Genomic DNA, 25,991 nt, shown 5'->3' on the forward strand with positions numbered 1-25,991 from the left:
CTTTGCATCATGGGAACTGCAAGTATACTCAAACGTGCATAGGAGTTAATGTAAGATTGTAGCAGTCAATGACCCTATAGGTCAAACAATCGAAAGAATTGTAAGAAAAATATTGGGATTTTTCAACTTTTTTATCTTTATGTTTTGTATCAAAGTTTTTGGTCCGAGTTCGTGCTTGTCCAACGTTAAGTTTTTCTCCTAATTTTCAATTGGTTAAACTGACTTTTAGGCCTAATTCGGGCTGGCGTTTTTGTTTAAGAATCTGGGCCCGCTTTTAACTCTGTGCTATATAAAACTTTTCAATGGCACAATGAAATGATTTTACCCTGATTACGTAATCGTTGTGTTCCCTATAAAGGGGACGAAGAATTTTTTCATGATGAAGTCGGATTGTTGATGAAGGCCATTTGGAATATTCTCCATAGAATCTTGCTGAAAGGACATTATTGGCTTTAGGTTTTTTAGCTGACTTCATTTATGTAAAAACAACATGTGATAGTTCAATGAAAAACAAATACAGCAAAAACTCATTTACACATGTCGCATTTAAATCGCTTGCTGCCATTAACATATAAGTTTGCATTTTAAACGTTTCCATCCTTGCCATGCTACTAGTACCTTTATCAACTTTTAAATACCTATGTGAAGTGTGGAAAGACTGAGTTGAAAAGCCACACAACATAGCTTGTGTTTTCAACTTCAACTTGCCTCAATTGACTTTTGTACCAAGAGTCTTCGTCTCTTATTGTGAGAATGATCTAAAAACAAAATCTTCGATTGTTGATAATAATTAATCAACTAGAACACTAAAAGCAGTGCGTTTCAACCACTGAGGCGCGATACTAGATATTTAATTCACAAAGTACACCATTCTATGTTATATTGCTTGATGACAAAATGTGGGTGTGCAATGCCAAAACCTCATTTTTACCTTTTTTTTAAAACGCAGTGTTACTCGTCACATATTTGCAGGTTAAAACTTGTAATTTACCAACATATCTGGGTGTTTTGAATCTGCGAAAGGTGCCGCGAATAAAAACGTAGTTTGTTAGTATGAGTCCAACAATAACGGTTCGGAATCGAAAATTATTGTAGATTATATAATCTCAAGAAAACAGGCATCAAAATATGACAGTATCATTACCTTTGCTTCAGGAAAAGCTTGGTGCAGTTCTTCCCAATATACATATACTGGTGCGTCTGTCAGAGCATCAACACCATCAAACATCTCTCTGATGTCTTCATTAGTTGCTGAACCATCAAATATCTTCATCCACTCCTTGTGCTGGTAAAAGTAATTCTCCATGTAATCGTATGTGTTGTACCCAAGCATTGTGAATACAGCAGCCATTGTTTTGGTGCCAGTTTTAGGATATCCAGCCAAAATTACTTTCATTGTTTTGATTAGAAATATAATCCTGCATGTAAACTGATATGTGTTAGCGAGGCTCAGCACTTGATATTGTACTGTGTTAAACAACCATTACTCGTGATTTTCTAGCTTTAAGTCTGCGGCGAGCTTTTGATTTACACGTGTTGTGGAACTGGATGTCACAGCATTTTGTTTAGGCAGCAAAAGGCGTTAAGCACATTTGTGCCCAGTGTTTTTAAACTTTACTAGCCTCGAACATTTCAACTACTTCCTGGCCCGCGTGTGCAATGAAAGCCATATGGAATTGTAGTGAAAATTTACTATTAAGTAAGATAGTAGCAGTTTAGCGTTTTGTGAAAATGTTTAAAATCAATATTTAAACCTTACAAACCTTACATCCTATTTAATAGTTCCTTTTCTCATCCTCGCGTCGCACTCTCAGGGCATACAAGTACCCCCTGGTTAAGAATACTATGTTTTATCATGTTTTCGCTACAGTGTACATGTCGTTCGCATCGCGTATGTCAAGTCCTGATCTACATTCGTGTACCCATATGTATTCAATTGTTAATCGCAGATGTAAACGAAAAAACAACACTGGGGATATCTATCTGTCCTGTATTCTGTATTACATCTATTGTTGAGTTACCTTTACTTTAACGCTCGTATAATTGAAATCTGGCTCAATTTATGTCTGTTAAATACATTGACACGACAAGAACAACCACCAGTTTAGCAATCGAAACTTTCTGCTTTGTGCAAACTGTTAACGTTGCGCAGCCGCGGGCACTTCGACCTGGCCTGGTCAAGCTGTGGTGTGCAAGGGTTATGAGTCTAGCCTTTCTTCACGCGGCGTCAAACAGTTCGTTGAATTAGGTTGCACGATTTGTTTTGATGGCTGCACTCCTAAAGTCATAGATAGTTTTGCAATTGAATTTTGTGCAAAGCATCTTTGTCTCGCCTTGCTTTGCATTGAATGTTGTGTAACGAAAATTAAACGAAAGGTGTTTCATTCAGTTACTACACTTAAATTGTGTGTATCATATGATCATGGAGATTTCAAATCAGCTTCTGCTGGTAATACGAGCATTGCCATTCAATGTTACTTGAAAAATGAACCTCTTTTCAGTCGTTTTTTGCATCGTTGTTCAACTTGCTAAGCTTCGTTGGGTTTAAGGGCTGTCAAATGATCGTGCGTTTGTGTTTAATTTTCTATGAGGTCGTTAGTTTTTGTTTAACATTATCCTGCATAAGAACTAATACGCTCAGTTGTTGAAAAATTAGCATCACAAAGTTGGTACTTTGATATATTGGCACTCCATCGTTTGGCAAAATTGAGGGACGATTGTGTGGACATGTCCCGAAAGTTACGATTGAAAATAGCGTTTAGCATTTAACACCCCTTTTGAAATCGCGATAAAAATGTTTTTACCGAAAGTGGATTTGTAAAACTTGTATCCCAGATATCCTGTAAAGGCAGACATAAAAATTACGGATATTACGCCCTCTAGTATATATTTTTGAACGATTTTGTTGTTTTCAACCCATTCCTCAAATATATCTCCATTCTTGTTCTTGTGAGGAAATGGTTTATCTGGGATTTCTATGCCCAGAAATTCGCACAAGGGTTCCCAGCCTTCTGATACGTTGTAGACCAACAACTTGTCCTTCGGTGCTTTCTGTAAAGATAAAATATATTCAAATTATTTTTCAGAAACTAGAGTAAAAGATCCCACCTGATTTCCATCAGATTTAAATCCAATATTTTTAAACTTAAAATCTGAACTCTCATTTTCGTCTCAAATAAAGCAAACATTAAGCTTGCTTATTTTCTGTATTCCATTCAGATGTAACAAACAGACTCAATAAAGTAATTATGGGTCCCCTTCCCTGAAGGGGACACATCTTGATTTCACTCTGTTTTTTTCTTGTTTTTTTCTTTTTTCTGCCGAAGTTTGTCCATGCACTTTCGGCATGAAATGTTTGGTGAATTTGGATGTAACTTTCACAGATGGTAGATATAGTAATGCAGATGTGCCATTTGCTTTGTTTGACTTGATAACCCCAGTATTTACCCCGCTACACCCCAAAGTGTAAAACGTTTTTGTATGTTGCTGCGCACCACAAACTAAAGATTTCTGTGGTGTAATGGTATAATAAAGGCACCAGTACAAGTGGTAATTGTGTTTGTGCATTACTTGGTGGGCGTTTTGTGCACATGCCAGTCAGAGGGGTGTTAATGGCCTTATGACGTCAGAAGCGTTGACGAATGTTGTTGACAACACCTCTAGTGGTCAGAATTTTAAACATTGTTCGATTTGGATCAAATTTTACATGACTGTTAATTGGGTTATCGTGGTTTCATATTTTATACTTTTGGGTGTTAATCCCTATCAGTTACCCCACTGACCCACTAAAATGGGTGAGTTTTTTAAACGGTGTCGGAATTTAGTAAAATTTGAAAAGCTTGCAAAACTTATCATTTATAGGTGTCAATTGTTGTGTAACCCTGTAAACCCCAACAATTACCCTTCTAGCCCCCTAAAAAGGGTGAATTTTTAAAACATTGTCCGAATTTGATAAAATTTGGACAGCTTATAGAGCGTGCTATTTATAGTTGTTGTTTGTTATGTTCAACCCTGTCGCCCCAACATTTACCCCACTAGCCCCCCTAAGTGGGTCCATTTTGTAAACAATATCAGAATTGAATGAAATGTACATAGCTTGTAGAGTGTGCCATTTATAGGTGTATAATGTTGTGTTTAACCTTATTGCCCCAACATTTACCCCACTAGCCCCCCAAAATGGTTCAATTTTTTTAAACAATGTATGAATTAAATGAAATTTGGACAGTTTGTAGAGTGTACCATTTATAGGTGTTGATTGTTGTGTTAAAGTACCTATCATTTACTCCACTAAACCTCTACAATCAAGTGCACTTCACCATTAATAGGATTTAACACTTTTTTCTCAGATAGTCATAAAATAGAAAAACCTTAATAAATGTATGAATGGAATGAATTTGAATAGTCTGTACTCCATACAGCGTATTTATTTAAGCGCAGTACCGATCACTGTGTTTGACGTTACAATGCCAAACTTTCTCATTGTTATTTCTTGAAATGCATTATTTACAACTTTGCATGTGTGGGGACCCATGAGTTTCTGCTTGCAGAAACAACTAAGGTTATAAAAGATGGTGAATGATATGGGACCCAATATAAAATAAGTGTCGGATGTAAATATATGTTAAGAAATAGGTCACAGTGTATGAGCAATGGTAATATGTGCTAAGCCACCCTTCTAGTTTTACCTTGATTACGTATTCGTTGTGTCCTCGATACTGCGAACAAAGCATCTTCTTTTGATGCGGGCGCTTGTATGATGAAGGCCAAGTGAAACATTCTCCATAAAATCTGCCTGCAAACACAATTGCTACGTTATAGGTCACTGAAAGAAAAAAAAAACACCTGGTAAGGGCAGAAGAAAACCAGTAATGTTAACGATTTGTCTTTTGGGAATTGTACTATAGTTTCTATACAGGTTTAAAATTAACACAGAAAATCAAGTACTTATGTGCATTATGTAGGGGCGTCTTATCAACCCTTGTGGAAAGACTGAGTTGAAAAGCCACACAACATAGCTTGTGTTTTCAACTTCCATTTGCCTTAATTGGCTTCTATACCAAGCGTCTTCATCTCTAACTGTGAGAATAATCTGAAAAAATGACCCTATTTGTTCAACTGGAGTGTTGAATAACACAGAAATAAATATATGACAGCCCTTTTTTACCTTAGCTTCGGGAAAAGCTTTGTGCAATTCTTCCCAGTATATCCAGACAGGTGCATCTGTCAATGCATCAACACCATCGAACGTCTTTCTAATGTCTTCATTAGTTGCTGAACCATCAAATATCTTCATCCACTTCTTGTGCAGGTAAATCATGTTTTCCATCCAGTCATAAGTGTTATACCCAAACATTGTTAAAGCAGCAGCTATTGACTTTGTACCAGTTTTGGAAGCTCCAGCTAATATCACCTTCATAATCGTCTTTCTGATTGTACTCCTGAACAACTCAAACAAGCTTCAATTACAATTATGTACTGCAACTATGAAAGCTTTCATCAACATGCGAAGTAGCTACCTTCAATAAAGTTGTTATCAGTCTTTGACGTATGGCCTTGCGCTTGCATAACGTGATGCACCAGACGAGGAGTTAATTTTTGACTTAGTGGTTTGTGGTTGAAGTTGAACATACATTGTTTAGTGCCCTGGTCGAACGACAGTGAGTTCTTTGTGAGATAAAGTGTGTTACAGGAGAACATGTACATGTAAAGAGCAATCGGTCTTGTCCTAACCAACGATGGCAATCCAATGAAAAGTATTTGCGAACTAAAATTGTTTGGAACAGCGTTATCACAACAAGTTCATTTATACTGCACATGTATACATACGCAAAGTGTGTGTAATAGGGAGTTGCGTGTATGCTTGTCGGCTTAATTGTTTTTAGTAAATAAAAGTGCTGGTTTTTTTGGCTCGCACTTAAGGCTTTCAACTCTTGTCTGATTACAAACCTGTAGCCCTAAAATAACATATTTTCGATTCGTAGGATGTTTAAAAGACATGTAAGTGTGTAAAATTATTTTGTTTTTGTTTTCTGGGGAGTATCAAGGTAAACAACAAATCGTTCGCCCGTCAGAACAAAATATGCAGACTTGGGGTATAAAAAATTTGTAAAATTCACTGTGCATACCATACGAATAAATAAATCATTCATTTTAATTCATATCTTATTCAAAAGTAGATAGTGTCGTATACATAAAACACGTAGACATACTTACAATCACACAATCTTTTTTAACATCAATCCTATTTCAACTTGGTTTGATTAAATCGGATTATGTATTTACAGAAACTGTAAACCAGTAACAAATTTAAAAGTTTTTTGCACGTTGTTTGAAATCCAAGTTCCTACTTTTTGACCGGAATCTGTTTTATAAAGCTTGTAGCCTACATAACCCGCACACAGAGCCACTACAGACGCTGATAATACGGCTTTAAGCATGGTTCGTTGTACGATTGGATTTGTCTTAAGCATGTCCTCTAAGATATTTCCGCGCACATTCTTGTGAGGAAATGGTTTGTCCGGGATTTCAACCCCCAGAAATTCACACAAGGGTCCCCAACCTTCCGATACTTTGTACACCAACAACTTGTCCTTGGGTGCTTTCTAAACAAATGCATAACTGTTTTAAGTTGTGTATTTACTAACAGTAGTTGCTGTAAGTGTTTACCTTTAACACAGATTCATTGTGTCTTCTGTAATGATCGCGAAGGACTTCTTCTGGATGGACTTGCACCCTATTACTTGGCCATGGACCTATTGTGCCCATGTACTGTACTGCAAAATAAAACGCATCTTGTTACTCAATAAAAAAATATCCAAGAAATTAATTTGATCTCATTTGCTTACAAAAACTTTTTTTACCGTACTACGTTAACCTTGCAAACATTTTGCCTTGAAAAATATTGTGTTTGTAGCCAATAACTGTTTCGAGTACAAAGATGTGATTTGTTTGTCTCCTACACGTTAACAGATAACGAAACACTGGTTTTCCTGAAGCAAAGTTCAAGACTTAAAACAACTCCAAAAACGTATTTCTTGCATTGGTTTTTTTACAACAATATATCAACTATGTGAAATAGGCTGTCAATTCACTATACGAGGAAACTTATACAAAAACAAATAGCAATTGTTGTTAAACTTATTCTGATGACCACACAGACCCACCTGCTTTTTCACCATACCGACGCTGCATGGCACTTTGTGGAGAAAAAATGTTGATGAACCATGCTAAATAACTTTGGTTTAAAACGTTAAATTGATTGATAACACTTTTGTACCACGCGTCCTCGTCTCTGATGGTTAGAATAATCTGCAAAGAAGTTTAAAGAAAGTTATTTCACTGAAAAAAAAAACGGTTTATGTTGCAGTTACGTATAGCCTACACGTCTGTGTGCAGACATGTCAGTTTTATTTGACGCAGAAACGGTTTATCCGGATCAAACACAAAAGCAAGGTATTCGTTGCTATGCTCCACCGACATAACTGCCTGTTTTATCTTCAAACTGTTTTATGCGACTATTTTCATACTTTTTGAGTCCTCAAAATTAGAACAAAAAATTTATATTTGTTAAACGTCACAAAAAGAAATTTAGGTTGGAAATTTTGTTTAGTCTGAAGTACAATCCCTTATTATATACCCATTTAACCGGTAGTTGTACATTGGGTACAAACATTATGCCACATGGATTAGTCATTTATATTTAGTGGTGTGGTATTTTCTTCTCGTTTAAATGATGTTGAATGGCAATTTTTCTTTACTGTACCTTTGCTTCAGGAAAAGCCTTGTGCAATTCTTCCCAATATATCCAGACTGGTGCATCTGTTAGAGCGTCAACACCATCAAACATCTGTCTGATGTCTTCATTAGTTGCTGAACCATCAAATATCTTCATCCACTCCTTGTGCAGGTAAAAGTAGTTTTCCATGTAGTCATAAATGTTGTACCCAAGCATTGTAAAAACAGCAGCCATTGTTTTGGTGCCAGTTTTTGATGCTCCAGCTAATATCACTTTCATATTTGACTTTTGAGAAGCTATGATTCACGTCTTGCCTAAAATCTAAAACAAGACTCGGTTATGACAAAATACTGACTGCGATATTTAAATGGTCGATTACAGGCGCTTGCTGCAACTTTGTACGCTAGCCTCCTGAAACTGTACGGTTAAACTTTAACTTTTGCTGCAACAGAGTTGACTTTATTTGCTAGTGCTGAAGGCCAAAGAAATCGGTCCCAAACGTTCTGTTATGTGACTAGGTGAGCCCTAGGATAACAGAAAAGTTTACCGTACAATATGCTCTTAATTCTTACGATTATTGTTTCCGCGTGTGTTTTGAAGATGCACGTTAAACGAGGAAATAGCCTGTCAGATATAAATATTACTAACGTTGCGCCCTTTGCTCCAGTGAATGCCACAGTCAAGTGTAAACATTACATTCTAAAAGAAGCATTTTAGCGTGATTGACGAGATATTGGTTACGACCATGTTATAAAAGCTTGTTATATAAACCGTAATTGGTATCCTTTTTTCTAGACGCCATGTTATACAAGCTTGTTTAAAGCGAAAACAACGAAGCATTTTTCCTGCCTATGATTGTAATAAACCTAACAGATTAAAATACTGCCAAACTCATTTCATTCGTTGTTCTATGGATTGTTTGTTTATGTGATAGCACCAATAGTTAATTATGTTACGGTTTACACTCCACAAAGATTTATCGGGAAATATTTTGAAACTGCAAATTGTTTGAACGCGTGCGGGTGTTTGTTAGAAATGCCTTGCTAAAGGCCTATTTTTATCAGACTGAGTCAATATTTAGCTATGCCTACTAGTAATATCATTTATTTACTAGTTCCAAAACTACTCGATGTTGAAGTGCAGAAAATCAAAGGTAGCGAATTCACTACACGTGCGATACGAAAAACTGTAAAGCATGAATTTGATGAGATGACATGAGCTTATTTTACTTGGTGAAAGAACATAACGACAGAATAGCACTAAAACAATCACCAAGCCGGAAATAGCTGTGCAACTTTATAACGTCATGGAGCGCAAAACAGTGAGGGTAATTGGTGGATATTGGTTGAACGCGCTGCAGCTACACCGCATTAAAAGCCTTAAATTATTTTAGATCAGGTAGTGTTTTACTAATTGAAAGAAACGAGCAAAGGCGATGCAATTTCAAGTTGTTCTGTACCCCCACTTAAATTGTGGAAGCAACGCATAATTGACTTAGCTCTTCTGGAAGTCACGAACACGTTCAACTGCTTTTTGTGCGTTTTGTAAGATCCAAGTTCCCCACCTTTGACCAGATGATATTTTGTATAATCTGTATCCTGCATATCCAACACATAGAGTCATAAGAGTGGCTGATATTGCTCCTTGCAACCACATTTGGTGTACAAGTGGACCGGTCTTTACCACATCTTCCACAAATGTTCCACCTTTATTCTTGTGAGGAAACGGTTTGTCCGGTATTTCAACACCCAGAAATTCACACAGGGGTTCCCAGCCTTCCGATACGTTGTACACCAACAGTTTGTCCTTCGGTGCTTTCTAAAACAAAAGATTGTTTTTAAAGTTGTGTTTTATCAGCATTCGTATCAGTATCTGTAAAGTTTACTTTTAAGACAGAGTCATTGTGTTTCCTGTAATGCTCGCGAAGAAACTCTTCTGAATGGGGCTGCACCGAATTTCTTGGCCACGAAGCTGCTGTACCAACGTTTCGTCCTAAAATGAGAAACCACAATGTTATTCGACAAGTGATATTCAGTTAGAGAACTTCAAATCTCCATTTAAAGTTTTGACCTTTCGACAAAAAAATTGCTATTTTTTTATTTTAAACAAAAGTACATGAAAATATATTGCCTTGTCTCTATACTGGTGCAAACGCTGTGCAGTTTCTACACTGATCAAAAACCTAAATTGAACATACTTTTTACTACGATAGTGCAAACGAATCCATGTGTTTTACAATTAATTCATCAGTTATTTAGTATTTGAGAATGGTTTAAAGAAACCTGAATTGAAAGTTTAAAGTCATGTACCAAAATTACATTGTTCACAACACAGGCCTACCAGCTTGTTTGGCAAAATGAATTGAGGGGTTTAAAGAAACATGCATTGAAAGTTTAAAGTCATGTACCAAAATTATACTGTTCACAACACAGGCCTACCAGCTTGTTTGGCAAAATGAATTGAGGGGTTTAAAGAAACATGCATTGAAAGTTTAAAGTCATGTACCAAAATTATACTGTTCACAACACAGGCCTACCAGCTTGTTTGGCAAAATGAATTGAGGGGTTTAAAGAAACATGCATTGAAAGTTTAAAGTCATGTACCAAAATTATACTGTTCACAACACAGGCCTACCAGCTTGTTTAGCAAAATGACGCCGGATGACACCTTGTGGAGAAAAAACGGTCAGAAACCATATAGCATAACTTTCGTTGATCATTTTACGCTGATTGATTAAACTCTTGTACCATGCGTCCTCATCTCTGATAGTGAGAATAATCTGATAAAAAGACAACAAAACTTCAGAGCGCTTCTAACTTTTGTTGTTTTAAAGTTTAGTATTATGAATCCAGCATATACCCATACCGAGGAGGTCTCGTCCTTCATTTGTCCAATTTTTAAGTTGTTTTATGTACTCTTGACATTAATTGTTGTTTGATTAAGATGCGTGTGTGTCTACATGTTCGGCCTTAAAGCCTTTTCTCGACCATAAGATTTTCGAATGAGCCAAACTGAAACTTAACTCTACCGTCGTCTAAGAAGGGTCCACTAAATTACAAGAAAGTGGTCTGAAGGGGTGCTCTACAGTCGTAAACGTTATTTACTAATCAAGTTAAATAACAAACTATAATTAAGCTTATAGTTTGTTAACAGACGAAATGCTTCCGTAATTTATCTTGGTGGTTGTAAAATTCATTGATTGGTGGTTACTTTTGCAAGCATTTGGGCTTTCACTGGCTTTTCAAGGGTTAAAAGTTATTTCTTAACTGCATCCGTAGACGTTGTTTTGTAGATCATTTATTAACTTGACCATACCTTTGCTTCAGGAAAGGCGTTGTGTAAAATTTCCCAGTTATCTGGCACCGGTGTATCTGTCAGTGCATCAACACCTTCAAACATTTTCCTGATGTCTTCATTAGTTGCTGAACCATCAAATATCTTCATCCACTCCTTGTGCAGGTAAAAGTAGTTTTCAAGATAGTCATATGTATTATATCCAAGCGTCGTAAACGCAGCAGCCATTGTCTTTGTCCCAGTTTTAGCAGCACCAGCTAATATCACCTTCATATTTGACTTTTGAGGAATTCTGATTTACGTCTCACCTAAAATCTAAAGCAAGACTTACTGGTTTAACAACATACCAACTGTGATTAAGCTTATTTAAATACTCGATAACAGGCGCTTGTTGTAACTTTGTACGCTAGCCTCCTAAAACTGTACGGTTAAACTTTAACTTTTGCGGAAACCGACTTAATTTTGTGGTTTTGAAGGTCAAAAATCGTTTGTGCGTTCTCAATCGTTTTGTTAGGTGGCCAGGTGCGCCCCAGAATAACAGAAAAGTTTACCAAATAATGTGCTCTTAATTTTACGACTATTATTTCCACGTGTGTTTTGAAGATGCACGTTAAACGAGGAAATAGCCTGTCAGACATAAAGACTACTAACGTTGCGCCCTTTGCTCCAGTGAATGCCACAGTCAAGTGTAAACATTACAATCTGAAAGAGGCATTTTAGCCTGACTAACGATATATTGGTTACCATTTGAACCGTCATTTGTTTTGATCTTTTTTGGGCTCTACTTGTTAAACGCGAAAACAACGAAACATTATTATTGTCTATTTCAGTTGTTAATCTGAGGATTGTTTGTTAATGCTGTAGCACCTACAGTATCGGTTCCCAACCTTTCTTGTGCCGTGACCCCTAGATAACACTTGCCTAGTTGCGGTGACCCCAAGGAAAAAATTACTAGGCTATTAAAATTGACTGAATTTTTTTTTTTCTCAACAACGAAGTGGTTCATGGGTTTATTTTATTGGGGCTGGTGGTACATTGCCTAAAACGGTTTGGGAACCATTGCTTTAGACGACCCCAGGCAAATTGTCAGGCGACACCAGTTAGGGTCGCGACCCACAGGTTGGGAACCGCTGACCTACAGGTAAATTATGCTACGGTTTCGAATCCACAAAGATTTGTGAGAAATATTTAGGGCTGCTAAAACTTTGCAATTGTTTGAAGGCTTACTGGTGTTTGTTGGTAATGCCTTCCTAAAAGGCGATCCAATGAAGTCCCTGTGACAAACTGAAAAGAGAATAAATACTCCGGTCTCGTTGGTCAGTGGACAAAACCCGAATACCTCGTATTTTTTACACAGTGTTACAGTGTGAAGCAAAATTTAAAACGCACAATATTTATGAGCATACTTTCGTTCGTTTAAGCACAGCTTGATTATTGTTCACATAAACTGAAAATCCGCAACAAATTGAAGTGGTTTTCGAAAGTTTTCTGATAAGTCCCTATTCTTTGGATCGAGTCCGTTTTATAAACCTTGTATCCTGTATATCCCGCACACAGAGTTGTTACAGAAGCTGATAAATCTGCTTGAAGCAACATTTAGTGTACGAAACAGTTCGTCTGCAAAGTCTCCTCGCACATTCTTGTGATTAAACAGTTTATCTGGGATTTCAACACCCAGAAATTCACACAAAGGTTCCCAGCCTTCTGATACGTTGTAAACCAACAACTTGTCCTTGGGTGCTTTCTAAACAAATACATGACTATTTAAGTTGTGTTTTACTAACAGCAGTTAATGTATGGTTTACCTTCAACAAAGATTCATTGTGTTTCTTGTATAACGCGCGAAGGAACTCTTCTCAATGTGGCCGCAACCCATATCTTGACCATAAAGCCAAGCTAACAATGTTCTGTACCGTAAATTAAACGCATGTAGTTACAGTTGGCAAGGTGATGTAAACACAACAGTGCTTGAACGCTCAACAAAACATATTGGATTTTAAAATTTGGCATTCGGTTTTGTTTAAGTTGAATGCATTACTTGTTTGCTATCTGTAAATTTAAGAAGGCAAACACACTCTTAAAACACACCAGATAACTAGAGGAAATGGTTAAAAAATGCTGTTTTTTAAGTTATAGTTGACGTTTAGTTACTAATCATTAAAAGAGTTCCATGTAAAGTGTTTTCTCTAACGAACTGAACATGCCACAATCCTGGTGATTGATTTTACCTTTGCTTCAGGAAAAGCTTGATGCAACACCTCTCAGTATAAACAAACTGGTGCATCTGTCAGAGCATCAACACCATCAAACATCTTTCTAATGTCTTCATTAGTTGCTGAATCATCAAACATCTTCATCCACTCCTTGTACAGGTAAAATTGGTTTTTAATTAAACCATATGTATAAAACCGAGCATCGTAAACGCAGCAGCCATTGTTTTGGTGCCGGTCTTTGAAGCACCGGCTAATATCACCTTCATATGTGACTTTACTTTATGCGAGCTAATGTTCACAATCTCAAAACAGGACTAGCTGATTACAACACAATTGTGTTCTCGTTTTATTTAGGCTTTTGTATGCGTCTAATCAGCGTGTCTGTATTGGTACAATCAACAAAATCTGTACTTAATCTGTGACTTTGTGCGTTTGACTTTTGCGCTTGTCTCCCTGCGCCGGCTTTGTAGTTAATCTTTAACTTATGCGGTTTTATTTGCCCAAGTTAAATAGAGTAGTATCTCATGTCCTTTCCAGATTAAAGGACATATATAGCATACAAAAATACGTTTAAAGGTGAAACCTTTGAAGTTTGCTTTTTTAACTATGCCTAGTAGTAACCTAATTTATTCACTAGTTGAAAAACTACTTGATCTTGAAGCGCAAAAAATCAAAGGTGTAGCGAATTCACTGCACATGCGATAAGAAAAACATTAAAGCATAAATTTGATAAGACAAAATGAGCTTAATTCGCTTGGTAAAAGAACACATAGCGACACAATTGCACTAACCCAGGGGTCGCCAACCCGCGGCTCCGAGCCGCATGCGGCTCTTTGATCCCTCTGATGCGGCTCAGTTTTTGAATTTACCAAATGTTGTACATTTGAATAAAAATTATGTGACGATTATGCCGAACACAAAAGTCGAACACGAAAATTGAAGTGCAGTAGCATGACTGTACTCGCTTGTTGTAGTTACCTGCAACCCCATCGCTATACCATCAAACATGAAGTCTGAAAGAGGCAAACTGGCGGCGCGCAGGTTAATACACAATATGAGACAATACTGTTTTTGTTTGCAGTGTGTGTGCGCGCGTAACAATAGCTGTTTGTTAATTGTTACGTAACAAACGCGTTAACAAAGGAATACAAATCTGCAAAAACAGAAATTTGAGAAATTTTTTTATTTGAGAATCAGGTATTTTTTTACTAATAAAAGAAAACGAGCAAAGACGATGCAATTTCAGGTTGTTCTGTACCCCACTTAAATTGTGAAAGTCGTGCATAATTAACTTGAAAAATACTAGCTCTTCTGTAAGCCACAGACACGTTGAACAGCTTTTTGTGCGGTTTGTAAGATCCAAGTTCCCCACCTTTGACCAGATGACGTTTTGTATAATCTGTATCCTGCATATCCAACACATAGAGTCATAAGAGTGGCTGACATTGCTCCTTGGAACAACATTTGATGAACAACTGGACTGGTCTTGACTAATTCGTCAATAAAAGTACCGCCTTTGTTCTTGTGAGGAAATGGTTTATCCGGTATTTCAACACCCAGAAAATCACACAAGGGTTCCCAGCCTTCTGATACTTTGTACACCAACAACTTGTCCTTGGGTGCTTTCTAAAACAAAGGATTAATTTTAGAGTTGTGTTAATCAACATTCGTATCAGTGACTGCAATCTTCACCTTTAAGACAGATTCATTGTGTTTCCTGTAATGTTTGCGAAGAAACTCTTCTGAATGGGGTTGCACCGAACATCTTGGCCAAGAAGCTACAATACCAACGTTTTGTCCTAAAATTAGACACCACAACATTATTCGATAAGTTATATTTAGTTAGAGAACGTCAAATCTCAAACAATGGTGTACGTGTCTACTTTTCGACTTATAAACTATGATTTTCTTTCAAAAGGAAAATACATTTTGAAATATATTGCCTTGCATATTCACTGATGCAAACGCTGTGCAGTTTCTAGTTTCTACGCTGATTACAAAAACCTTTATTGACGAAATAGAACTTTTACCACAATAGTGCAAACGAACCCTAGTGTTTTACAATGACATCATCAGCTGTTGGGACTTACATGCAATAAAAGTTTAAAGCCGTGTACCAAAATTATGTCATTTACCACATAGACCTACCAGCTTGTTTGGCAAAATGACGCCGTCTGACACCTTGTGGAGAACAAACAGTCAGAAACCATGTAACATAACTTTTGTTGATCATTTCCAGCTGATTGATAAAACTCTTGTACCATGCGTCCTCATCTCTAAGGGTAAGAATAATCTGTAAAAAAGACAACCAAGCTTTAAAGCCCTGCTAACTTTTGTAGTTTCACAGTTTGGTGTAATTAACCATGCATATACCCACACTGGAAACGTTCTATCAAAATATGGTTCCGTGTACCCTTGACATTAACTGTTGTGACATTGGTAATGTGCATGCGTGTCGGTGTGGGTGTGTGTCGACATGTTTCGGCCTTAGAAAAGATCTTCAAATGATCCAAACTGAAACTTGGCTAGCTGATTTGTATATATACAGCCACACATTTCAGAATCTTTACGACAGACGAATTTGCAAATTTAATTTATTGAACGAAACCATTTCGCGAGTTATACGAACGCCTATTTGTTTACTTGAGCTTATTTAAAGTAGCGCAGAGGGCGTTTAACCTTCTGTTGTGAGTGTCGGTTTGTGTATGAATCCAGCAAACATTTTAACCTTGACACCAAGCCTGACTTAAAAACACCCTGGATAACTCTGTCGTCATCTCATGTAAATTGCAAACAAAAATTTGCCATGTTGCTGTAATTTGCAAACAAACTAGGCCTATATTAAGTTAGACGAAATGCTTCTGTAATTTATCTTGGTGGTACCTAAAGTTCAGTGGTTGGTGATTACATGCATTGCATGTTGACTTTTCAGTGGCTAAAATTTATTTCTTAACTGCATCATGTTAGACATTGTGTAACTGGTCATTAATTGACCTAACCATACCTTTGCTTCAGGAAAGGCGTTGTGTAAAATTTCCCAGTTGTCTGGTACTGGTGTATCTGTCAGAGCATCAACACCATCAAACATCCTTCTGATGTCTTCATTAGTTGCTGAACCATCAAATATCTTTAGCCACTCCTTGTGCAGGTAGAAGTAATTTTCGAGATAGTCGTACGTGTTAAATCCAAGCACTGTAAACGCAGCAGCCATTGTTTTTGTCCCAGTTTTAGCAGCACCAGCTAATATCACCTTCATATTTGACTTTAATACCTGCAACTTTAGAGTTTAAAACCAGGAAAAAAACAGAGTGCTATTCGTGCTGTTCATTTGCACTGGTAGAACGTTTTCACAGTCACTAAATCAACACAACTGCTTGAATTTGCAGCACTCTGCGATTGTTTCCTGCATACGTCTCTCCTTCCATATCGCCGCAAATCGTAAGGCATAGTTAATGTTTAACTTGCATGGACAGGCTACTTTCTTTTCTGGGGCTACAAGGCAAACCTTGAGAAGTCCGTGTAACAAAACTTACATAAAACGTTTTTAGAAATGATGCAATGTTCCAGTTTGCAAACTAACTCTGACAATTTGCTCAAGAACTACAGCAAAACAAAACTAAGTCGTCAAAAGTAACCTTGTAGAACTCATCTACTATTGCCTGTTTCCTCGTCTTTATCTGTGTTTGGACGCGCTTTTCGAGTCTTTTGTTAAGTTGCGACTAAACTAGAGCAAAAAAATGCCGTCACAAAGAACAAAAGGTAATTTATGATCGAGGGTTCTAAATTCCAATTCCTTATTCAAGCTCAAACGAACGTTGACAGAGAGATAAGACTAGATCATCTCGCATCTTATTCCACGGTTGTGTGTAAACATTTTAAGCACAGATGTGAAATTTGTCGCTATATAAGCGGGCTATACGACCATTTCCGGGTGGAAGTGCACAAAATATATTATGACGTTGAGTTTGTTTTTACAGCAATATGGCTTCTGAGTTGAACATTGGTAGGTATTCAGAGTCCCTCTATTCATGCCTACTTGCGCAATGATACAATATCACACTTGTTCGTAGTTTCATTGAATGCTGGGTTGCGTTTTGCAACTGTGCAATAATTAAACAAATAAATCACTTACTATTTGCCTTACTGCTTCACTTTTCAAACTATTTGCTCACAACGATGAGCATGTGTCTAAATTAAATGTGAAATAAATTTGCTGTCATGATCATATTCCTTCTGCCAGTTTTAGTGGATTTAAAACAGGCTAAATTAACATATTCCAGTAGGTTGCCAAACGATACACTGTGAATCCTAGTAGTGATGCTTTAGTAAGTTGATTACAAAAAAATAAATAATTAAAGCTGCACCTTGCAACCTGAACCTTGAAAAAACTCGTAACTGCAATAAGTAACCCTGGTAAGTACGAAAGAAAGCATCATTAGATGATGCGGTTTCTACAACACCTGCAAAAACAGCCGGCCTCTCTGGTTTAATCGTTTGAAGTCAATACAGACACAACAAAACAGAGACTCTGCACATTCCTTGGCCTCGAGGCAATTGCATTGCCTGAAGTAATTCTGAATTGCTATTTTAACGATTATAAACGCCTAAATTATTTGCAGTTTAGGAAGGCTTTCGCGCTTGTTAAGGGTTTGCATTTTAATCTTCAATGGTATGCCTACATACAATAAAAAACAATACGATGCAATGCAATATTCGATGGTTGCTAACAAAATAATAAATTTAAAACTTGTCCAATAAATGTTTAATACTTGCAAAAGTCAAATAAATTAACAAAATATTGGTGTTACTTGTTTACTACTGTTATATATGCTTATTATCATGAACATAGAGCAGGGGTGGGCAACCTGCGGCCCGCGGGCCAAATGCGGCCCTTCATTAAAGGTTGTGCGGCCCGCAGAGACGCTTAGATTTCAAATGTACTGGCAAACGAGTCGAACTATTATATATTTTTAAGCAGATTAATGCGCCTGATGCCAGTTTTCTGCGACCTGGCAAAATGTGGCTAGAATCAAATTCGAATTATACTTATATTTAAGCATATTGGGTAAGAAACGAAGTAAAATCACCTTGTGTTATACACAGGTGCGGCCCGCGATCTATTTTTGACAATTGTAATTGGCCCCACAGTAAAAAAGGTTGCCCACCCCTGACATAGAGGACCTACAAAAAAATCGAAAAAAATAATACCAACCGTTGTGAAAATGTTGGTGTCAGAATCGCGAACGCAAATGTTAGTCAAGTCTGTTCAGTTTGAAAAGTTTGTTGTTATTGTTGCACATTGTGGCGTTGCTCGGTTGATTTTTGGTGTTTAGTTTTGTATTTAATAGTATTTCTAGTTTGATGACAGTAAAGGTACACTGCTTTTCGGCGCAAACCGATTGACAAAATGTCGCCACTTCAGTCAAATTGTTTTAGCAGTAATTCTGGTTTTAAAGTTTGTAAATTTATTAAATTCATTTTTTAAAGGATAAAGGGGTAAGGTTTTGAAACAAGTTATCTGATGTGTGCGTGTAGTTTAGAAAAATTAGTCAAAAAATGCCAATTTCATTATTACAGTCTTCAGTTTTGTCCCAGAGCCCAATTTTAATTAGGCAACAAATTTTTGTGTAAATTTAAACCGAACATTTTACAAAACTTGTCAATAATTGTGATGTATCAGCAACTTAATATCATTAAACCACTCCAGAGGGATTTACATCATGATATTGATCGTCAAAGGTTTACAGTGCTTGTTTTGTAAATTTGTACGATTCACAGAAAAGGTTTAGAATTTATTTTTATTGTATTAGCAAATTAGTAAAATATTGTGATGGGAAACCGGAAAAGCAAACTGAAGCCAGAGGTTTTGGACAAACTAAAAAAAGAAACAAAATGTGAGACTATTTAAGTTGGTTGTTATTAAACTTACACTGTTTGACTATTGATTTGAGTTTTCATGCTTAACAACATCTGCAATGTCTTTAAAAGAAAAAAAATAATCGCTCTATGTTCCAAAAAAAAGATGTTATGCATCCAAAATCTTTGCCAATAAACACTATTTTACCCTTTTGTGTCTTTTAAAGACAAAGGTTTTGCTTCAAATATCAGTTTTTACCCATCATGTTAAACAACAAACATTATTTAAGTAATAATAAAACTTCTGGATGAGCAATACTTGATTATACATTATGCCTGGTAGCAATAGCTAATATATTTGATTTAAGTAAATTGAAATGAAACAGGCAATGTGGTGTTTTTGTGCACGATGAAACAATTAATTTTTTACATAGTTACTGAGAGTGAACTCCAGCAATGGCATAAGGGATTTCTACATGATTGTCCAACAGGAAAATTGACTTTTGATGAGTTTCAGGGAATTTATCGACAGTTTTTTCCGCAGGTAAAACAACTGTTACATGTATAACATTTATTGATAGGTGTACAAAAATGTATCTTGGTTTTTAATTAAAAGTTTTGTTTGTTTAAGATTTATTTTAAAAATTTAATTAAAAAAACATTAACATACTGCTGTATGTTGTAAGCTTTACTGATTATGGATAAAAGTTTGAGAAAAATGCTTCATTCATTTTTCGTTTCTACTTTTCAGGGTAATTCAGCTAATTTTGCCAAATTTGTATTTACAACGTTTGATGACAACAATGATGGCACTGTTGAGTTTGAAGAGTTTATAATGGCTCTTAGTGTTACCTCAAGAGGGACTTTGGATGAGAAATTAAACTGTAAGTAGCTTGGCTGTGATTACTGGAAATGTGAACCAAAGCATAAAAAGCTTTTTAACTTAATTCCATGTGATAAAGCCTCTTACTTCCCCAAACAGAAGAAAACAGCAAATGCTACAAAATGTAATGATTTTTGCAGACTGTCTGTGTAGTGTTAAATCACTTCTTAAACATAAATATTTGTTTGAACAAATAATTTGCTGTGTACAGGATTTTGGATGAGGCCCACACATAAAAAATATATATTTGCATTGTTACGTGGGCTTTTTTGAAGCACTAGCTTAAAATAATATTTGCATTGTTACAGGGGCTTTTCAGCTTTATGACCTGGACAATGATGGATACATAACAAAAGCTGAAATGTTGAATATCGTTGAAGCCATATTTTCTATGGTGGTAAGTTCTTTCATACTAAGCATAAAAAACAGTTTTATTATTGATCTTGGCCTTGAATTTGTGAACTTGAAGTATATATGTATACAGTATGTGTCATTGGACCTATAAGCCCTACAAGGCATTTTTATTTACATAGGTCTGTCTAATTTATGTTATATATATGTATTGTACTACAATCTTAAGGATTCAGATGCTAAAATTATCATCATATGCATTGTTACCTGTGCTGGCTGACGTCAATGCAAGAAATATGTAGATCTTGTAGTTATATCAGTTCTGTGGTTGGCATAGATTGACGTCATTATTGACCATACTTCCCTATCTGTATGCAAGCAACCGGTTAAATATGTCCCACTTGGTTTACTGTCACTAACAGATTTTCTCACATAGGGCGATGCAGTAAATTTGCCAGAGGAGGAAAATACTCCACAAAAACGTGTGGAAAAGATTTTCCAAAGAATGGATAAAGTAAGTATTATGCCTGACAACTTAGATAAGGTCACATTCATCAGTTTTTTTCCCCACCCACTCAATGGTAAACGACATATCTATAACCATTGGTAACAGGTAAAACGAACCCATCACACATTATATATGTATAGGGAAAATTTAATGTTTGCCCTGTTTAGAATAATGAACTGTGTGACAAAAATCAAATCATTTTTTTCATTGTAATTTGATCATGTTTCACAGACATGTTAACTCTACTCTCTTTGTGTTGTCAAAGTATTTCCCGCTGTGAAGAGGGATGTGCAACCTTTAGCACTGACAGTCCAAATACAACCTTTATATTGCATAAGGTTTCTTTAAGCAAACTGCATTGATTAAATTAACAAGTACAAGTAATATTTGCAAGTAATTCCAGCTGTATTGGTAGGTTGCAAAATTAGCACAAGGTGCATTGATACGCTCATAAACACAATAAGAATTGATGATCGCTTGATAGCACTGCACCTTAATAGTTTAGAGCAGTGGTTCTCAAACTCGGTTTTCGGGGCCGCATGCGACTCCCAACTACTTATTTTGCGGCTCGCACCAGACCTCAGAAAACCACCAAACATTCCTATTTTATCTTCCAAAGTCATAATCTTTAGTGATTTTCTTAAGGTTTCGTTTTTTTGCGGCTCCCTACACACTTAAAAATACCATTTGGCCCCAACAACAAAAAATTATTTGAAATCCAAAAGTCTGTGCAGGTTGCTCAACATGCATTTGACCCATATACAGCAGGTTGCACACCACTGTGTAAAGCGGCAGTTCAGACTACATAAGGGGTTTTAAACCTTTTAAACTTGCAGGCCCTTAAATTCCCCAATAACTTCTGTGATGGTGTACTATGTAAAATCTTAACTCCAAAGGAATCAATCGAACAGATTTGTGACATGTCGGCATTTCTAAAGTGAAATCAAACCACACTGTTACAAAATTGGCTACAATATATTCTGAGGGGGCCTTGTGGACCTAAACCAGTCTATAGACCTATGGTTAAAAAACACTGGCTTGGAGAAACAATATATGTTATGTTGCATTCAGTTTTGTCATCAAATAAGCTCCTTCTCTGTGGGTTGTTTTTTTTCCACATAACTTACAATTGCGTTGCTATTTCTATAATTATGAGATTTTCATCCCTTTTGGAATTTTTTTTTGCAATGTAAGTGATAAGCTTGTTAATGTAATAAATTGTGTGGCAAGCTATCTTATCTGTGCCGTAGTGATTAAATGTTGTAAAATTGGCTTAATTAATTTTTAAAATGTCAACCCTGTTGCACTGTAGTCACATGGGATATAATCCAGCCCCAACACGCCCTCATGTTTTGTTGTCTGATGCAATATCTTCTCTAACATTTAATTACATAACTATGAGATAGCGAAGCTGCAATTGGCCATGCTTCAGCTGTACAAAAAGATTTGCAGCCATTTTGTGGCATTTAGGAATGGTAACTACTAAGTTTGTTGGTAGAATATACTTGGATACTTTGCAAACAACCTGGAATCAAAATATATATCAACGTATCAAATTTAACACAGTGCACTGTTTTCTGAGGTTTAAAGCAGCATCCTGAACATAATTTTAATATTTTAAGAAAAGCGTTTTGTCTTTGTTACAGCTTACACTGGTATCAAAATGAAAAAAGGTTTTGCTTGTTTAATTTCACAGCTTTTATATGAAAAATGACATTGATAGAATATTGGACATATGGATTTAGGCAAATATTAAGTGTTTTTGTAACAGGTAAAATAAATTAATACATGAGTAATTTTTGGTTAATGGTGAAAATAACGGCCCAAATAGACGTAAAAATGACATGCTTTATTTTTCAAATGTTTCAACATCATCAGTTATATGAGGGCCACATCAGTTACACCCGTTTATATACACTTGAGTCACAAAAATAAAGCATGTCGCTTTTTATGTCTATTTGGGCCGTTATTTTCACCATTCAACTTATGAACAGATCGGTATGTAGTGTTCCGAACAGTCTACTATTTCATTACTAATTTCTCAACATTTGCAGAACCATGATGGACGCTTGACACGAGAAGAATTTTTGATTGGTGCAAAAAGTGACCCATCAATTGTCCAGGCATTGTCTATCTACGATGGGTTGGTTTAAAACAAGTATTAAACAACTGTCTACCATTTTGCACTGAACTCCCTATTTGTTTCCTGACATGTTAGGGACTTTCACCTTCTTGTCCTGGTTTCTAAGGTTTGTATTCACCGCATTAAGCTGTTGTTTGGTATGAACCATTTGTACATGAAACCCATACAACTGTGCTTGTGATTTTTGTGGTACTTAATCATGTACACCAGGATTTCTGTAGCCCCGCATGTCATCTGGGCGATGACATGTGTTAACAACATCCTTAGTGCTCCAGCTAAGTTATGTTTTTCATATGTTCAAATGTTCTGTATAAGTTGGCTGCTGTACAATTAGGCATTGATGCTAGGCACTTAGATGTGGACTTTAGCATTTTTTGTTCAGAAGGTTTTGCAGTAAATGAAAAGAAACACAAACAGCTGGTTCTATTCGATACCCAGTAAATTTTAAAGCAACAGTGCAAATAAAACGAAAAAATGCTAAAGACCACATACAGGTGTCTACATAATTTGACAATGCCACAAATTTTTTTTTTTTTTTCACGCATACAAAGTATGGTTATGTGCAAGAACACTATTTCTCTATTTGGCAAATAACAGAACTATTGCCAAGACCTAGGTATGGTACCAATTATTGTATGAGTCCAATTTGTTGTAATCATGCGCAGTTTCTTCTTGTATTTTACTGTTTGCACTGGTACTTGCATATTGAATGAGATGCTCTGTAATTCCCTAATTTATGTGCTTAACGCGAATTTAAGTTGCATTTCAGCCACACCTTTTTGTCATTTTTTAAAGCACAATCACCCATTCACGCAACCCACGATGAATAGATATATATATATGTGCGTTGAAACCTTTCCAGTTTCCAAAACGTGGTTTGTACATTTCCCGGCGGTCGCCACGCCCTACGTTTCCAACACATCGCATATTCAAACACTAGTTAATATTTAACGAACATAAATAACGGCACTAGCACATTAGTATCGTGAAAAACCAGGCTAGCACGATACAGACCATTAATATGTCGTATGCAGATGCTTCGGAAAGTCACATTGGCATGGCATGTTTGTTTTTCATCGCCTTACACGATTTGCGAATACCATTGCTCGGATAACGTCGAGGCACTGATATAAGCGATCTTAAAGCCCATTGTTGTTCTCTTAACGAATTATTTTGCTGCGTAGAGGAATTAAGTGGCATTTTTAAACGTTTGTTTCAATCACAAACTGGCGAAGCACACATAAAGCTCTAAAACGATTCGCGCAAAATAGATCTTCAAATTTATTTTAAGCACCCTTTAAAATTAGTCATAAAAACTGCACAAGTTCATGTATTCTTACGTGGTCAGCCTATTTCTGCTTTATGGACAGTTATACTGTGAAATGAAATCCCCGCTTTGTCGTAGCTAGTCATTTCACGCCCGTTTTAGATATTGCCCTTTTACTAAGGAAATCCGTGTTACGCATGTGGATGTAATAAAGCGGTTGATTGTAGCCTAATCGCACTAACGTAAATTTTCTCAACTGTAACTTTAGCTAATTTGGTAAAATGTTGACTAAAGCTTGTGCTGTTAATCAGAGCACTTGATCGCTTTGACAAGGCGGAAATTGGGATCCGTGCCGTTTGTCACTTCTGGTCTGTCGATGTTTTTGTTGTTTAACCCAATTTAACCATTGTGTAATTATCTTTCGCCTTGATAAAAATTAGTTTCTGGCATCACGTAATCCGCATGGCACATAAAAAAGTAGTTTTGTTAGCTTGCCAATAGAAAGTTGCACTCTGAACATATTAAGATCGCTTCAAGCAAACATTTGCCATTGAAACAGCATTATGACACGGCGCGCTTGTGGTGAACACCGGACGCGTGAAGTGAATGACAGATTAACACTGTGGTGAGACGACGCAGGGCAGCCATAGGTTGTTCAGTCACCCTCAAATCCCTTCATGCATAATTTATTTCAGCTCCCTAGTGGATCTCCGAAAGGATTCAATATAATTTTCTTTTTGTGCGCGTTGAATTTAGCCCTTTTGCCGTCGGTTTGAATTGAAACATGGCTTGCAAGCTGTATAGTTTTTTTGTGAAGTCGCCACGTTATTTAAATGAAGCCAAGTTTAATATGAAAACGACTCCCTTGCAAGCCGTCAACATAAACGCTACAACGTACGTTTCACATTTTGTACTCATAAATTTTATTTTGTTGACCTAAAGACGTATTGACGTCAGCATATGTTGACGTTTTACGATGAGACACTCGTACACGCCGCTGTTTGTTTTTATAGGCGGTCATATATATAGATCTTTTGTTTGTGGTGCGCTTACGTTGATTTGTGGCTGTCTCGGGTATCATCTGGCAAAACCATCTGCCAATGTCTCGTATTGTGTTGCATTCAGTTCCTGAGAATAAATCCCATACGCAAATTTCGTCGCAAAACGGCGTACTTGTCCCTAAAACCAACGGGAAACGTATTTTAAGAGGCTGAAATCCATGCGAACTATAAGTCTATAGGGATGTGCACATAATTTTCTATCTTCAGTTGCCATTTTGTTGAACTATCGTGTGCGTGCATTGACATGTAATTCTCTTAAGCTTCATGCTTCTTTAGTATTTCGGCATGTAGCATTTGATTGCCCATATGATGATGTTGTTTGTCTACAGTACAACACTATAGTATGTACAGTTCTATTTTGTTATATCACATACAGATGTACTAATCCCAAATTGCAGTGTTGTCTGTATCGAAAATCAATATCAGGGGACACAAGTTATCCCAGTACATATTTTATCGATTTTTCGCTCAATTAGTTTTTTTCGCATTTTCCCGCCTTTTTTCTCTGCACGTGGTCTCGTGTTTTCTCATCGTGTCGCTTTGTTTTTGTGTTCTCACTTGCGGTGTGTCGTTCCTTAATTCCTGGTAATACTGTGTTTGCTTGCTTTAATGAGAATATACCGTTTATCATCGACAATTACTATTATTAATACAAATAAAACCTTTCAATAAATTTGTCT

The 25,991-nt window shown here is 36.5% G+C and overlaps 5 protein-coding genes across 9 annotated transcripts; 1 reads left to right on the forward strand and 4 right to left on the reverse strand.

Annotated features, from left to right (window-relative positions):
- Positions 1-1,415: 1,415 nt before the first annotated feature.
- LOC145204174 (uncharacterized) lies at positions 1,416-6,072 on the reverse strand. The gene is made up of 5 exons (XM_080076633.1): positions 5,517-6,072; positions 5,165-5,438; positions 4,945-5,089; positions 4,686-4,792; positions 1,416-3,051 (listed from the first exon to the last, which is right to left on the reverse strand). Exons 2-5 carry the CDS (start codon positions 5,414-5,416, stop codon positions 2,740-2,742), a joined length of 816 nt encoding a protein of 271 aa, XP_079932759.1. The 5' UTR covers positions 5,417-5,438; positions 5,517-6,072; the 3' UTR covers positions 1,416-2,739.
- A 61-nt stretch (positions 6,073-6,133) lies between these two features.
- Positions 6,134-9,333, reverse strand: LOC145204170 (uncharacterized). The gene is made up of 5 exons (XM_080076629.1): positions 9,300-9,333; positions 7,763-8,056; positions 7,164-7,308; positions 6,667-6,773; positions 6,134-6,602 (listed from the first exon to the last, which is right to left on the reverse strand). Exons 2-5 carry the CDS (start codon positions 8,012-8,014, stop codon positions 6,279-6,281), a joined length of 828 nt encoding a protein of 275 aa, XP_079932755.1. The 5' UTR covers positions 8,015-8,056; positions 9,300-9,333; the 3' UTR covers positions 6,134-6,278.
- LOC145204169 (uncharacterized) lies at positions 8,824-12,625 on the reverse strand. 4 transcript variants are annotated; one of them, XM_080076627.1, is made up of 5 exons: positions 12,560-12,625; positions 11,051-11,337; positions 10,370-10,514; positions 9,621-9,727; positions 8,824-9,553 (listed from the first exon to the last, which is right to left on the reverse strand). In XM_080076627.1, exons 2-5 carry the CDS (start codon positions 11,300-11,302, stop codon positions 9,230-9,232), a joined length of 828 nt encoding a protein of 275 aa, XP_079932753.1. In that variant the 5' UTR covers positions 11,303-11,337; positions 12,560-12,625; the 3' UTR covers positions 8,824-9,229. The 4 variants fall into 4 exon arrangements, with proteins under 4 accessions (XP_079932753.1, XP_079932752.1, XP_079932750.1 ...); XM_080076626.1 differs by having other exon boundaries at positions 11,051-11,344; positions 12,560-12,622; XM_080076624.1 differs by lacking the exon at positions 12,560-12,625 and adding an exon at positions 12,257-12,320 and having other exon boundaries at positions 11,051-11,344.
- Positions 12,347-16,903, reverse strand: LOC145204168 (uncharacterized). 2 transcript variants are annotated; one of them, XM_080076623.1, is made up of 4 exons: positions 16,247-16,903; positions 15,391-15,535; positions 14,935-15,041; positions 12,347-12,773 (listed from the first exon to the last, which is right to left on the reverse strand). In XM_080076623.1, the coding sequence occupies exons 1-4, from the start codon at positions 16,496-16,498 to the stop codon at positions 12,552-12,554; spliced, it is 726 nt and encodes a 241-aa protein (XP_079932749.1). In that variant the 5' UTR covers positions 16,499-16,903; the 3' UTR covers positions 12,347-12,551. The 2 variants fall into 2 exon arrangements, with proteins under 2 accessions (XP_079932749.1, XP_079932748.1); XM_080076622.1 differs by lacking the exon at positions 12,347-12,773 and adding an exon at positions 13,852-14,868 and having other exon boundaries at positions 16,247-16,878.
- Positions 16,904-18,994: 2,091 nt separating this feature from the next.
- LOC145204178 (neuronal calcium sensor 1-like) lies at positions 18,995-25,984 on the forward strand. Its single transcript, XM_080076636.1, has 6 exons — positions 18,995-19,136; positions 19,533-19,642; positions 19,850-19,982; positions 20,290-20,378; positions 20,769-20,846; positions 22,895-25,984. The coding sequence occupies exons 1-6, from the start codon at positions 19,073-19,075 to the stop codon at positions 22,991-22,993; spliced, it is 573 nt and encodes a 190-aa protein (XP_079932762.1). The 5' UTR covers positions 18,995-19,072; the 3' UTR covers positions 22,994-25,984.
- The last annotated feature ends 7 nt before the right edge of the window (positions 25,985-25,991 follow it).

The sequence above is a fragment of the Phallusia mammillata genome, chromosome 8 (genome assembly GCF_965637545.1).
Source record: "Phallusia mammillata chromosome 8, kaPhaMamm4.hap1.1, whole genome shotgun sequence".
Taxonomy (NCBI): Eukaryota; Metazoa; Chordata; class Ascidiacea; order Phlebobranchia; family Ascidiidae; genus Phallusia; species Phallusia mammillata.

What these genes read in the sequence shown, in the direction of transcription:
- LOC145204174 (XM_080076633.1), bottom strand. Translation starts at nt 5,416, where the DNA reads ATGAAGGTGATATTAGCTGGAGCTTCCAAAACTGGTACAAAGTCAATA. An exon ending in AAGCTTTTCCCGAAGCTAAG is followed by an intron (nt 5,090 to 5,164) that starts GTAAAAAAGGGC and finishes TCATTTTTTCAG; the next exon opens with ATTATTCTCACAGTTAGAGA. An exon ending in ACAACGAATACGTAATCAAG is followed by an intron (nt 3,052 to 4,685) that starts GTAAAACTAGAA and finishes TTATCTTTACAG; the next exon opens with AAAGCACCGAAGGACAAGTT.
- LOC145204170 (XM_080076629.1), bottom strand. Translation starts at nt 8,014, where the DNA reads ATGAAAGTGATATTAGCTGGAGCATCAAAAACTGGCACCAAAACAATG. An exon ending in TCGGTATGGTGAAAAAGCAG is followed by an intron (nt 6,774 to 7,163) that starts GTGGGTCTGTGT and finishes TTTATTTTGCAG; the next exon opens with TACAGTACATGGGCACAATA. An exon ending in ACAATGAATCTGTGTTAAAG is followed by an intron (nt 6,603 to 6,666) that starts GTAAACACTTAC and finishes GCATTTGTTTAG; the next exon opens with AAAGCACCCAAGGACAAGTT.
- LOC145204169 (XM_080076627.1), bottom strand. Translation starts at nt 11,302, where the DNA reads ATGAAGGTGATATTAGCTGGTGCTGCTAAAACTGGGACAAAGACAATG. An exon ending in TCATTTTGCTAAACAAGCTG is followed by an intron (nt 9,728 to 10,369) that starts GTAGGCCTGTGT and finishes TTCTCATTTTAG; the next exon opens with GACGAAACGTTGGTACAGCA. An exon ending in ACAATGACTCTGTCTTAAAA is followed by an intron (nt 9,554 to 9,620) that starts GTAAACTTTACA and finishes CTTTTGTTTTAG; the next exon opens with AAAGCACCGAAGGACAAACT.
- LOC145204168 (XM_080076622.1), bottom strand. Translation starts at nt 16,498, where the DNA reads ATGAAGGTGATATTAGCTGGTGCTGCTAAAACTGGGACAAAAACAATG. An exon ending in ACGCCTTTCCTGAAGCAAAG is followed by an intron (nt 15,536 to 16,246) that starts GTATGGTTAGGT and finishes TCTTTTTTACAG; the next exon opens with ATTATTCTTACCCTTAGAGA. An exon ending in TCATTTTGCCAAACAAGCTG is followed by an intron (nt 15,042 to 15,390) that starts GTAGGTCTATGT and finishes GTCTAATTTTAG; the next exon opens with GACAAAACGTTGGTATTGTA.
- LOC145204178 (XM_080076636.1), top strand. Translation starts at nt 19,073, where the DNA reads ATGGGAAACCGGAAAAGCAAACTGAAGCCAGAGGTTTTGGACAAACTA. An exon ending in ACTAAAAAAAGAAACAAAAT is followed by an intron (nt 19,137 to 19,532) that starts GTGAGACTATTT and finishes TTTTTTACATAG; the next exon opens with TTACTGAGAGTGAACTCCAG. An exon ending in AAGCCATATTTTCTATGGTG is followed by an intron (nt 20,379 to 20,768) that starts GTAAGTTCTTTC and finishes TTTCTCACATAG; the next exon opens with GGCGATGCAGTAAATTTGCC.